Source organism: Narcine bancroftii, chromosome 1, assembly GCF_036971445.1.
Source record: "Narcine bancroftii isolate sNarBan1 chromosome 1, sNarBan1.hap1, whole genome shotgun sequence".
NCBI lineage: Eukaryota > Metazoa > Chordata > Chondrichthyes > Torpediniformes > Narcinidae > Narcine > Narcine bancroftii.
The window spans coordinates 433,335,273-433,349,812 of NC_091469.1; the positions used below are offsets into that span (position 1 = coordinate 433,335,273).

General features: G+C 44.3%; 1 protein-coding gene across 2 annotated transcripts in view; it reads left to right on the top strand.

Moving 5' to 3' along the window:
• rsu1 (Ras suppressor protein 1) overlaps positions 1-14,540 on the top strand; it is a 188,704-nt gene that overhangs the window by 19,308 nt on the left and 154,856 nt on the right. For both annotated transcript variants that reach the window (XM_069914262.1, XM_069914263.1), the window contains exon 3: positions 3,709-3,759. In XM_069914262.1, the coding sequence (XP_069770363.1) occupies positions 3,709-3,759 (51 nt within the window). The remainder of the gene's footprint in view (positions 1-3,708; positions 3,760-14,540) is intronic.

Sequence of the window (14,540 nt, forward strand, 5' to 3'; positions counted from 1 at the left end):
TGTTCCAAGGCTTTATGTTGAAGATGGAATCTGCTGCAGTCCTTTCACCACTCAGACAGGAGCTGATTTATTGGGAGCTAAATGGATTGCAATAACTAGGAGCATCAAGCAATACACTCTAGTTTATTTAGACAGCATTTGAAATTCCAGTGCAGGATTATTCTCTGTACATACATGCTCATTTCTTCTTTTATTGGAGTCACCATTGTAGCGAGTGGTGCAGTGCTGGGTCCAGGAAAGATCTTCTGAGGTGGTGACTCCTAAGAACTTAAATTTGCTCTCCCTCTTTATCTCTGATTTTTTTTTTGTCTCCCTGAAGTCGCCAATCAGCTCCTTAGTTTTGGTGACATTGAGTGCAAGGGAGATATCTTATCGGAGGCCATATCTGATCCTTTAATTTTGATCTGGATCTCTGAACATAAATGTCTGTGAGCTGGCGCTCAGCAGGTTCTGGATTTCATTGTTCATCCAAGGGTTCTGGTTTGGGAAGACTCTGAGCTATTTGGTGTTTTGATAAAGCCTGGATCACTGGATTAAATACAATGATTCAGTGATCATTGTGGGAGAGGGTGAGCAAATTTAAATTCCTGGGTATCACCATCTCGGAGGAACTTTCTTGGATCCAATGCACTAACGTCATCGTGAAGAAAGCACATCTACTTATTCAGGAGTTTGTGGAGGATTGGTATGACAACAAAAACTGTAGCAAATCTCTGCAGATGTGTAGAGGAAGATGTGATGACCATCTGTATCACAGCCTGGTATGGGGCCACCAATATTCCTTAGTGAAAAGATGTGCAAATGGTAGTGGATGCAGCCCAGTACATCACAGGCTAAAATCTCCCCACCATCGAAAAAAATCTGGATGTAGAATGCTGCTGTTCGAGAGCAGCGGCAATCATGAATGATCGACACCAACCTGCTCTGTTTTCGCTGCTGCCAAAAAGCTAAAGGTATGGATGCCACAAGACGCACTACCCCTCCACCATCAGACCTCTAAACTCAATCTAACTTGAGTACAGTTTTTTGCATTACTCATCAATAAAAATTCTGCCTAGCCTGCAGGAAGAAAAATCTCATGGTTCTATGTAATGTCATGTATGTACTCTGTCAATAAATTTGAACGTTGGTTTTTTTTTATATATTCCGCCCTTAGTCTCTTCTGTTTCCAAGGCCAAGGTCATGCTCCATTTGTTTGTTAGGGGAAGGACTCCTTGCCAATCACATCATAGCAGAAGGTTGATATGTTTTCTTACTCTGGGCTTGATTTCTCCGAGGAGGATCCTTTCATTCCCACTGGGAAATGCAATGTTACTTTTTGTTTCTAGGGTCAGGGTAGAAATCCTGCTTTGTAGTTTTCAGGGATGGGGCATACGAACTGGGGATTGTAAAGGTAGCAAGGTGTTTACTTACTGTACAGAGAAATTTGCTGAGGTGCTAGAGTAGCTCATGATGTTGAAGCCTGCTGTGAAGGTACCATTCTTCTTTTGATTAGTGCTTCATCTGCCAGGTGCCTCTATTGCCAGTTTCTTCAACTTTGCTGCCATCTTCTTCTTGTGACTCACTCAAGGTGGCAATATCAATATTGAAACCCCTCCTCCTGTGCACCTCCTCCCCAAAAAAAACTCCTGAGTTCATGGGCTGTGATAGCAAAATGATGTCAAGGTCTGTTGTTGTTGGACTGTACAAGAAGGTCCTTGTATTTCACGCCTGAACTTAATATATGAGTTGCTATTGCTTGTGCATGGTTCCATTTAACCTGGGTTAGCCATTGAAAGACAACTGTGACATGACTTGGCCATGTTATCCAATGCCAATGAGTAGCAAAGCAATGGACACCAATTTTTCCCAGCCATTTGCTAATAGTGGATGGTAACCTCACAGTGGCAATTTTGTAGTTGTGTTGGGCATTGTCTGAGAGTGTTGATGCAGTTTAGTGGCTTTCACTGATTTTTTTTTTCCCTTTCCCCCACACCTTCATGTTTATCTGCACCAATTGCTGACATCAGAAGTGTCTGGACTACATTTGTATATGGGCATCTCTTGAGGCCTTCAGTAAAAGTTTCACTTTCCTCTCCTTTGGTTTCTCATTCACTAGTTTTCCCCACTCAAACTCACATCAGATATGACTGGCAGCACCTGTTGCAGCTCCTATACACATTTATTTTTAAATGGGACAGGATGGATTTGAGCAATAAGGCCCAGTTTCAACTGGAGTTAGCCATTCACTGTGGTGGCCCTCTGACTTCAATACAGTTGGTACTGGACATGAGAGTCGTAAATGAGCATAAAAAGTTGTGTGCTATGTGAATTGCACTTGTTTGTTAACAATTCCCTATGTATGTTCTTTGAAGGTGGGAAGCAGAAAGGTTTTTGAATACACGGCTGTTCAATTTTATTTGCTTAGAATTTTTGTCATTTTTTTCTTTCATTTGTTTTGTCCATTATTGCCATTTGATTTAATCTATATCAATTGCTGGCAACGCTGAAAAGTTCTGTCCAATTGCCACTAGTAAATCCAAAGTAGCTCTGTGATGCTGTGTGCTTTTCATGGTCACCATTTATAATAGTAAGTAGATCTAAAGAAAATGAGAAAAAGTGACATATTTAGCATTTATCCAAGATCAATCAGTCACTGAGTAATATGCTGTAACAAATAGAGAAAATGCTGGTAGTACTAAGCAGGTCAAGCCATGGCAGTGATGAGAGAAAATTGATTAATGTTTTAGGTCAAGGACTTTTTATCCAGTTTGGAGATGTGAGAAAACAACAGTTTTGAGTTGCAGGTGGTGGAGAGAACATGGAGAATGTCTGTGACGATTCGCAAACCAAATTTGTCAGACTGTCATCTTGCTTACTGATGTGAGCATCCTTGACTTGCTGAACACTCCCAGCAGTCTGTCGGCTGCAGAGATGGCAGTTGTTGATGGAAATTATATGAGATACTGTGCCAACCTTCTGCAAAGTGTGATTTTTGTGTTTGCAGCTGAGAAGGAAAATAACATTGTGGGCAAATTTATCCCAAAATGTACTGGGTGGGGACTGGAGTGCAGTGGGGCAGTCAGAGTTGAAGGAAGTTGGGATATGCCCAAGATCTTGTGCCACTTTAAGTAATCCATGGGGCTTCAGTGCTCTGTGATTAGTAAGGGATTGCTTAAGGAGGTATGTGAGTGGGAAGGGAAGGTTGAGAATCACTGCTCTAGACCCAATTGTTACTGAAATATTTTGCTTGAGAAAAATTTTCTTTAGAGTTATGAAACTGTGTACATAATGAGTCAATTAGGTATGATTAAAACAGTGGTTTTCAAACTTTTTCTTTTCACCCACATACCACCTTAATCCATCCCTTACTAACCACAGAGCACCTGTGGCATAGAGAATACTTACTGGTATGTCGGTGGAAAGAAATAAAGGTTGAGAACCACTGACATAGGGTATCTACTTGTTTCAGTGCTGCATGGCTATTGTACTCGTGTAGCAGCAGAGATGACTGAATGCAAGTTATTGAAAGACTCTGGCAACAAAACACTTTGTTTTTACTTTCTAGTATTTTCAAATGTTGAAATTAAATTTAGCTCCACCCCAGCAGGAAAATGGAAGATTATTTTTCATAGAACCATTAATGAAGAAACATTGTTTTAATATATATTGAAGATACTTAACCTAATGACTTCAAATTTTATTACATTTGGTTTTGTTCTATTGCAGTTACCCTTTCCAACATAACGCAATTGGTGCTGAGTCATAACAAGTTAACAAGTAAGTAAATTTTAGTACAAACTTTATGTAACTGCTGCTATGTTTGTGCAAGATGTTCTGCTAGTATTTCAAATAGGAGTGTTGGGTTACAGATGGGTCTCTTCAATATGCAAAGGGTGAAGATGATGTATAGTAGATAAAGCTGCAAGTAAAATTCCAAACATTGGATACAAGTTCCTTGCCCTAGAAGGAGGAAGATGTGTCTGGTGCTGGGTTCCTGTTGCAGGTGGTGGAAATTGCAGAGAATGATGTGTTGGATGCAGATGGTGGTAAATAAAAATGAGGGAACCCAATCCTTGTTGCATATGGGGGTAGGGTGTTGGAAAGAGGTCAGGGCAGATGTGAGAATGGAGAAGATGTGGATGAAGGCTGAGTTGATGGCAGTAGAGAGGAAGCCACTTCTTCCTGAAGGAGGACATCTCTAGTGTCCTGGAATGGAAGGCCTCGTGCTGGGAGCAGATGCAGCAGAGATGGAGGAATTGAGAGAAAGGAATGGAATCCGTTCAGGAGACCGGGTACCTTGCATTTCCTTCCCATTCTTGTCTTTCAATTTCATGGTTCCTTTTCCTCCTGATCCACCTTGCCTCCAGTAGAGATAACCATCAATAAGGCTGTACAGGACCCATATTGTGCTGCAAGTTTCTGCTGTTTATAAACAATATCAATCAACAACAAATATTTAGGATTTTTTAACTGGTTGTTATAGGATGAAATGTAAGAAATGCTAGGCAATTGCACAAGGGTGGTTTTGAGACCTAGAACATGCTGTGTTTGTTTTTTGGCTGTTAATTTGGAAAAAAAATCTTGCCGCAGCAGGTTTCTTGATGGGCCATAGGTTTATCATAGAAAAGTGAGTGCGATCATTCAAGATTCCATTTACTGTCATGTACTTGAGTCTTTGCCCTCTGAAGGCACACAATGATTTCTGTTGGGGGGGGAAAAAAACTGTCAGTAGTTACAAGACAAAGCACTTGGAAGGGGGAAAAAATACATCCTCCCTATATTTTATTTTGTAAAAAAAGTCTCTTGAAAGTAATATGGCTATTTTTTATTGGTAAACTGCAAGAGAAGTTGTAGCGGGCTGCACTGATCCACAAGCGAACGGTCATGGAGGTGCAGGCTCGCACTGGGCTGACGTCACAATGGTTCTGGGAGTGGGGCTGCAAATGATTATGGGGGTCGTGCTGATACTCTTGGAGAGTTCCAGTAAAGTCAGTTGTTTGGTTCAGCTCATTCACAGCCTCCGTGTGGTTTTTCCTTCATTCACTGCACAGTACTCTGACCACAGTGGTGACCCAGACGGTCCAAATTGGCATTTTGGACCCCACAATGAATGACACGAGCACAGTCTCGCTGAAGCTGCTGACATTTTGGACCTCACAACCACCAGTCTGCTTCGAACAGGCTGAGGCCCAGTTTTAGGTCAGGCAGACCACTGCAGACTCCACAAGATATTACTACATGGTTAGTTCACTCGACTAGGACATTGCCAGATGAATCATCGACTTCTTACACCAGCCGCTGACTGGTATGAGGTGGTCCTTATCTGCACCTTCGGCCTTTCCCACTCCAAACAAACGGCATGGCTGCTCCACATGGATGCCCTGGGCGACTGCATGTCGTCCGCCCTTATGAATGATATGCTGGCGTTAATGGGCGGCCCCAGACCCTATTTACTGTTTGAGCAGATATTTTTCGAACAGATGCCAGAAGACATGCATGCAGACTATGACTTCAGCAACCCACGCAGGTTATCAGCCCGTGTAGATGTCCTGTGGCATGCTGAACAATGTGGTAGAGCATCCGTTGACCTAGTTGCTTCGTCACGTCCAGCAACTCTTCTTTCTCCCACTCCACAGAAGACTTCAACTCTGTGTTTCTACCATCAGAATTGGGGTTCTGGAGCCTGCTATTGCCATCCCATACGGGAAACACCGAGGGCGGCCATCGCTGATAGCTGCAACAGTCGGTCGCCAAGACAGTCTCCTTTATTTATGGGTCCGGCACTCAAGGCAGTATTTCCTTGTACACACAGGCATTGAACAGCATCTTGCCCACTCCCCTTTGAGGAGAGACACCCACGCCGGGAAGTCGGGACCGTCCCTCACCACTGCCAACAACAGCAGCATACACAGGTATGGGTTGCGGACCTTCCCATTTGAGTTCAGCAACACCGATTTACCTGGACCTCCACTTTAGCTGACGTGTCAAACCCACTGGGTACATACTTCCTTTGAGCCCACTATCTCCTGGTGGTCCTGAGAGGGCGCTATCTGGTCAATTCCAGGACTTTCCAAACCTTCACCCTTCGAGAAGCCAATTCCCGCTCCCCACCTCAACTTGGTAATGTTATTGGGCAACGAGTTTGCCAGAATCCTGGTAGGATTCCTGGCCATTATAATGCCACAGTTCTCTTCTGCGGTCCTGGAACATGGCGTCCAGCACCACATCCCCACTAGGGACTGGCGCTACACGCCTGGGCATGCAGTCTTCCTCCCAACAAGCTGTGGGTTGCCAAAGAAGAATTTGGGAAGATGGAGGAGGTGGGAATTGTTTAGCGCTTGGACAGCCTATAGGCCTCTCCTCCACACATGGTGCTGAAGGCTTCTGGTGGATGGAAACCTTGTGGGGACTACCACCTGGTGAATGATGCCAAGACAGTCGACAAATATCTAGTTCCCAAATCCAGGACTTCACTGCCAATTTAAATGGAGCGAGGATCTTCTCAAAAACCAACCTGGTCCGGGGTACCTCCAGATCCCTGCGCATCCCAGTGACATCCCCAAGACAGCCCTCATTACTCCGGCCTTTTCGAGTTACTCTGCATGCCATTTAGCCTCAAAATAAATGCAGCGCAGACTTTCTCGAGACTTGTGCTTGGTAGGGTGTGGCCTAGATTTCGACATCCTCAACGCCAGTCGTTTGCGACAGTTGCACCTAATGCAGCTGCTCTGCCAGCAACTAGGTGACTACGGCTTAGCTATCAACCCAGTGAAATGTCAGTTTGGCTGACAGCCATTGATTTCCTTGTGCACCACATTGATTGACACAGGGCAATCCCTTTTCTCTCAAAGGTTGAGGTCATTTGTAAGTACACGAAGCCAACTATGGTCAAAGGTTTGCAAGAATTTGTTGGGATGGTCAACTTCTACCATTGGTCCTGCTGTCAGCTGCCAGGATCGTGTGACTTCTTTTCAAGCTGCTGTCCATTCTGACCAAAGAACTCAGCTGGGATGTGGAGTCTACAGCAGCTTTTGACCAAGCCAAAGATTCTATGGCCAACACCACCCTTCTAGAGCATCTGCGCATTGATTTGCCCACCGCCCTCACAGTTGACAAGTCCAACATGACCGTTGGCAGCATCCTGGAGTAGCTGATTGATAGGCATTGAAGACCACTCACTTTCTTCAGAAGACACCTGCGGTCTCCAGAGCAGAAGTGTAGGAAGTTGCTAGCTCTCTATCTCACCAGATGTCATTTCCGCAAAGGACAGGATTTTATGGTGTTCACCAGTCACAAGTCCTGCACTTTTGCCTTCGCCAAGGTGTTGGACCTGTGGTTGGCAAAGCAGCAATGTCACTTCTCTTGCAATCTCACTTCTCTTGCAATCTCAGAGTACATGATGGCTATCGTGCATTTCTGACAAGAACAACTTCGTTGTTGACACTCTGTCCTGTACATCTGTCCTGTCTGTGCATTCCCTGTCCCCTGAAATCGACTATACAGTGCTCATAGCACCCGGATGGTGAGATAGCAACCAACTGCACTGCAGTCTTAGGGCTACAGCTGGAAGATGTGTGTTTCATGTCATCCAAAGCCACACTTCTCTGTGATGCGTCCACCAGCAGACCTTGGCCCATCATTTCTGTCGCGTGGAGACATCATGTCTGTGACGCACCATGTTGGCCCACCATCTATGTTGGCCCACCATCTATCAGGTCGACAACTCAACTGGTCACAGACAGATTCATGTGGCATAGCTTGTGTAAACAGGTCAGCCACTGGGCCAGAACTTGCCTGCACTGTCAGACATTCAAAATGGAGAGACACATGAAAGGCCCTCTTCAGTCTTTCTTCCCAACGCACATATGATTTGACCACATCCACGTGGACATCGTCTGGCTGCTGCTGTTTTCAGAGGCACCACGTACCTGTTCACGGTGTGGACAGAAGCTTTCCTGTTCTCAGACACTTCCATGACATCCTGTGCCAGGGCCCTCATCACCAACTGGATAGCCCATTTCAATCTTCCTTCCAATATCATGTTGGATAGGATGGCACAGTTAATGTCTGGCTTATGGGCAGCACTGGCACAGCTCCTAGGGAGCCATAGCCTACTGCCCACAGTCTAACAGCCTGGTGGAAATGTTCCTTCGGATTTTGAAGACGACCTTCATGGCGGGGCTCCGAGTTCCAGATTGAGTGGATGAGCTGCTTTGGGTGTTCCTTAGCATAGTAGATGCCAATGGAGGGTTTGGCCACGTCATGAGCTGAGCTCGCCTATGGGGGCCCCATTAACATTCTCGGGAGAGTTTGTGCCAGCGGCTCGCAGCTAGGATGAAACACCGGCGGCACTGCTAACGTGACTTTGCAAGAAGGTGGGCACCCTGTCCCAACCTCACGCCATAGTCCAGCTCCATCCTTTGTCCCGAAAGATCTCGAAAACTGTGAATACGTCTTCATAAGGAGATGTGTGCATCAGACACACTTTAGCACCCATACGAGGGTCCTTGCAAGGTGTTATGACACTACGGGACTATGTGCCATTTGGACGTTAGGTGTAGGCAGGAAACGTTGACAGTTGACCGCCTCAAACTGGCACACCTTGACCTCAACCAACCAGTAACCGTTCCAGTCCTGTGGCAGAGAGATCGGCCTCCCAAACGTACGAACTGTGGACTCAGGACCTCTGAACACCATTTCTAAGGTGGGGGGGGGGGGGTGGTCATGTAGCGGGCTGCACTGATCCGCAAGTGAATTGGGACTGAGGTGCTGGCTCGCACTGGGGTGATGTCACATCGATCCCGGGGAGGGCGCAAAAGATCATGGAGCTGGTGCTGATAAGCTCTTGGAGAGTTCCAGTAAAGTCAGTTGGTTGGTTCAGGTCACTCACAGCTTCCATGTGGTTTTTCCTTTGTTCGCTGCACAGTGCACTGACCAGAATAAAATTTCCACTGTAATGGAAGTCACATGGTTAATTAAACCTAAAGCATTTTTAAGTATAGTTCAATAATTGCATTATTGAGAGGGGATTTTAAAGATGTTAATTCGAAAATGAAGATTTGATGGGTAAATGTGAATCTTAAAAATTAATAAAAGAACAAAGGTTAATAAGGAATTGTCTAGATAAACTGATGCTGTGAAAATTGATCTGTTCACAAAAGTTTAATCTGAATGAATTATAATTTGGAGAAAACATAGAGTGTGGGAAAAATGTGGAAGTTGTCACAGGGCAGAAGGGAAGGGGATAGTTTGGTGAGTTCAAAGAACAATGAGTCTGAACATGGGGTAAACAGAAGATGGATCTTTATTAAAACATGTAAGGGGATCACAACAGGGATCACACACTAGTATCTCAATCACAAAATACAGTCTAATCAGTCTCCCATCAGTTAACACTACTGATATTACCAACTGCTTACAGTAAAAACAGTACAGCCCAGTCACATTGCACTTAACACTAAGGATACTAACAAGCACAGTACAACCCAGACGCATCGGACATAACACTACCAATACTAACAAATGTGTACACAGACTTATAACAACCAAGGATTACACTACACTACCCACTGTTCCTTGTTTAATGTGGGCATGGCTCCAATGCTGTCTAACAGCCCTGATCTCTGCATAGTGTGCACTTTTCCAATGAATCCTCCAGCATTGTCCACAGCTTGTGACCTGGAGTGGAGCATGGTTAGTCTCCGGACCGAAGAGCGGAGGAAAAGCTACTGCACGTGGTAGATTTTGCTGGGGAAGGTCCGGCCCAGGAAATCACCAGGTGATTAAAGTGGCTAATGGTCAGGTGTGCACTAATGGGTGGGAATAGACTTACCGTCATTGTCAGATGATGCAAATTCTGATTAGATTCCACAGGGAGAGGTCACGTGACCCTCCACGATCCACACGACAAAGACGTGAAAAAAAATTAACTGATCTAATTTGAGGTGAAAACAGAATTACTGAACTCTTACCGTATATTTCGGCGTACAAGTCAAGTCGTGAAACCCAAAAAAAACTCTGAGAAAATGGGGATTGACTTGTATGCCGGATATAATTTTGAGACCTTAAATTAAGCTCAAAATCCAATCTGTGCTGATCTGGTGAATAAGTCGACCCTTGAAAAACAAAAAAAAACCCCTGACTGCAGCAGATTTTCATTGAAATTTTTATTGAAAACAAAACAATTAGCACCCTTCAAAATCGTTATATCATTGTCTGAAAACAACAAAACATTTGGAACCCTTTAAAATCACTCTCGCTATCTTAGTCTCAAGCAAAGATTGCAACAAAGCGCATCTATACTCTTACTGTTTAAACAGTCATTGTACAGGTCCCAGCTTCATCGTCAGTGCCCCACAATAAATCAACTTCCATGCCATCAATTGCACAATAGATACCGCACAATTTGCATGATTAGATCACAGTCTCTACTTTATCTTTGTCCCATACCTTGAGCATAAAGTTACACAGCATATCAAGTGATGTAGCATGCACTGCCCTACCTTTTGTAAACAATTTTTCTGCACTCGACATCCATATATTCAATTCCTTGTGCACATGGTCTTTGAATGGGTTGTTGAAGCAGACATCGAGAGGTTGCAATATAGACTCTAACCATCTGGGATAACAGCCATGTAAGTATTATGCAGTGCTAATCTACTTTTAGTGTTCTCAGTTAAGTGACTACAAAACATATTCCAGATCAGCAAACTCCATTCCTTGCCTGGCTGCCTGTTCCGCACATTGTCTATCCATAGTTTTACACCATTTTCATCCATCCATCCTTTTTCATGAAAATGTACAAAAATAGCTGCAGGGAATTTCATTTCTGGTTTAATTTTGTGTATGAAGATTACCATAGATTTTTGTCCTGTCAGCCATTCAAGAGAACACCACGGTAAACCTGGTCTTTCATGGCCTGTACTTCTGGTTTACATAGTTTCAACACCTTTCCACTCCATTGTTCTATTGCCTATCATGTTGAAATTCATGGGGGTTTCGTCCATATTTCCGATATTTGCCAATGCAAACTGGTGTTTCTGCTGGTTCCATATTTTTTTCTTTTCTTTGGCTTGGCTTCGTGGATGAAGATTTATGGAGGGGTATGTCCACGTCTGCTGCAGGCTTGTTGGTGACTGACAAGTCCGATGCGGGACAGGCAGGCACGGTTGCAAGGGAAAATTGGTTGGTTGGGATTGGGTGTTGGGTTTTTCCTCCTTTGTCTTTTGTCAGTGAGGTGGGCTCTGCGGTCTTCTTCAAAGGAGGTTGCTGCCCGCCGAACTGTGAGGCGCCAAGATGCACAGTTGGAGGCGATATCAGCCCACTGGTGGTGGTCAATGTGGCAGGCACCAAGAGATTTCTTTAAGCAGTCCTTGTACCTCTTCTTTGGTGCACCTCTGTCTCGGTGGCCAGTGGAGAGCTCACCATATAACACGATCTTGGGAAGGTGATGGTCCTCCATTCTGGAGATGTGACCCTCCCAGCGCAGTTGGGTCTTCAGCAGCGTGGATTCAATGCTTGCAGACTCTGCCAGCTCGAGTACTTCGATGTTGGAGATGAAGTCGCTCCAATGAATGTTGAGGATGGAGCGGAGACAGCGCTGATGGAAGTGTTCTAGGAGCCATAGGTGATGCCGGTAGAGGACCCATGATTCGGAGCCAAACAGGAGCGTTGGTATGATAACGGCTCTGTACACGCTGATCTTTGTGTGTTTCTTCAGGTGGTTCTTTTTCCAGACTCTTTTGTGTAGTCTTCCAAAGGCGCTATTTGCCTTGGTGAGTCTGTTGTCTATCTCTTTGTCGATCCTTGCATCAGATGAAATAGTGCAGCTGAGGAAGGTAAACTGGTTGACCGTTTTGAGTTCTGTGTGCCTGATGGAGATGTGGGGGGCCTGGTAGTTATGGTAGGGAGCTGGCTGATGGAGGACCTCAGTTTTCTTCAGGCTGACTTCCAGGCCAAACATTTTGGCAGTTTCCGCAAAACAGGACGTCATGCGCTGGAGAGCTGGCTCTGAATGGGCAACTAAAGCGGCATCGTCTGCAAAGAGTAGTTCATGGACAAGTTGCTCTTGTGTCTTGGTGTGAGCTTGCAGGCGCCTCAGATTGAAGAGACTGCCATCCGTGCGGTACCGGATGTAAACAGCATCTTCGTTGTTGAGGTCTTTCATGGCTTGTTTCAGCATCATGCTGAAGAAGATAATAAAGAGGGTTGGTGCGAGGTCGCAGCCTTGCTTCACGCTGTTGTCAATGGAGAAGGGTTCGGAGAGCTCATTGCTATAGCTGACCTGACCTTGTTGGTTTTCGTGTAGTTGGATAACCATGTTGAGGAACTTGGGGGGGGGGGGGGGGGGTGGTGGGCATCCGAGGCGCTCTAATATTTGCCAAAGCCCTTTCCTGCTCACGGTGTCGAAGGCTTTGGTGCGTGCCAATGCAAACTGGTGTTTCTGCTGGTTCCGTATAATAAACTGGTAAATACTTAAAACTTTCTGATCAAGATCTTTTGGTAGTTTCTGGGCAATTTGTTTTTTTTGGTGTAATACCGGATTTTTCCTGTTCATGAAACTATTACTTCAGCCTACTGTTGGCTCAAAATCATAACTGAGGTCTGTGTGCAACTTGGCCCACTGAAGTGCAAATATTCTGAATTTATTTTGGGAAAGACTATGTAGTAATCTTGCCTCTGTTCACGTACCCATTCTGCAGCGTGATGTTCCAACTCTGTCCAACAAGTGATTCCTTTTCTCAGCGAACGTTGTCTTTTTGGTATGTTTCTTAGTCTCTTCTTTCTTCCTCCAATCTCTTACCAACTTCTCATACACATCAACTTTTCTTGCAGCAGCGCAGTTGTTGGAGGGGAGGGTGGGGGAAAAGACAGCAATTTCTAATACTTCGAACACAAGGCGGTGAAGGAGACTGAGAATCTGGATGTCTGGCAGCTCACCAAGCAGGGGACATTCCCATGAGATATTTCAGAACAATATCTTGCATTCTGCTTTGATAGCTTGAATCCAATGTAAAGAATGTTGAATGATCCAATTTCAGGAATATACCTCTAATGTTCTCGTTTGTTCTCTCTCTCTCTCTCTCTCTCTCTCTCAGGTTTTCTTCTCTGTTCGCCATTCCCATCCCCCACTCAATTCCATCTTCCTTTTCCCATTTGGTTCCACCTATCACATACCTCCACAGATCTTGCTTGATCTACCATGTTCTTTCATTGCTAGTCTTTATTTTTATTGCATTTGTTGTGGATGTGCTATCAGAGGGGAAGGGTTTCCTTCAGATTCCAGGTAATGAAGTGTCCTAATTTGAAATGCAGGGGGGCTTATAAGAATTTAAGGATGAAGAGCATGATAGCAAGCCAGAATTTTATGAGGAATATCAGTGTATCTGAGAAGTTGTTGAAAATGGCAGTTTGATGTGGAAAGGCCATTTTGAGTTCTGGATGGTGGCAAAGAAAGAAATTGAAAGGTAATTGTTGAATCTCCTGTTTGGCTCTAGGTGGGGGCAGGCTACTCATTGAGGGTTCTGCATTGAAAATGATCCAGTATCAGAATTTAATATCATGAACATGTCACAAAATTCAATGTTTTACGGCAACATCACTGTGCAAACATTTTTATAAACTACATTTTAAAATCAGTCAGGATCAATCTGCAATATGACAGATGTATACAAATGATTATATACATGTATGAAAACTTTAAAATATTCAAAAAAAGTGGGGTATTGTCTGTCATTCAGTAATCTGATGGCAGAGGGAAAGAAGCTGTCCTTGTGCCACTGAGTGCTTGACTTCAGGCTCCTGTAACTTTTCCCTGATTTTAGCAGAGCGAAGAGGGCATAGGAACATAGGAAGTAGGAACAGGAGTAGGCCAAAAATGGCCCATCGAGCCTACTCCGCCTTTCAATACGATCATGGCTGATCTAATTTATGACCTAACTCCACCTACCTGCCTTCTCCCCATATCCCCTAATTCCTCTATCATGTAAATCATGGCCTGAGGGGTGGGGGTCCTTGAGGAAATAGATTGCTTTCTTAAGGCACTGCCTCTTGTAGATGTCTTTGATGGAGTGAAGACTGGAGCCTATAATGTTGCAGGCAGAGTTAACAACCCCCTGGAGTTTTTTCCCCCTAGACCAGACGGTGAATTGCATATGGGAAAGTTGGTTTGTGAATCTGAGACAGGATACGAAGAGTCTTGTCCCTTGTCACTTGTTTTTCAGTGAGGGAGGAAGCAAGCAAAAGATGGGGATGTACTTGATTGGCATCTAATTGACTTGACTTGCTGTAAGTTCCTGTTAGATGATGAATCACAGTAGTACAAATGAAATTTGTCACCCTTTGGCTCAGAAGCAATCCTACAGTGTTAAACTAGACTGTTAATTCATCACAATTAGCCTTTTCTAGACATTGTAATGAGTTTTTTGTTATTGTGCCACTTGGAATTAGTAGTATGGTACAGGATTAGTTTTCAATAGTGAACATTTCCTATAACGTTGCAAGTATTTTTCTGGAGCCATTCTATGAATTCTCTTCATGAGAGATGAAGTAAGTCAATA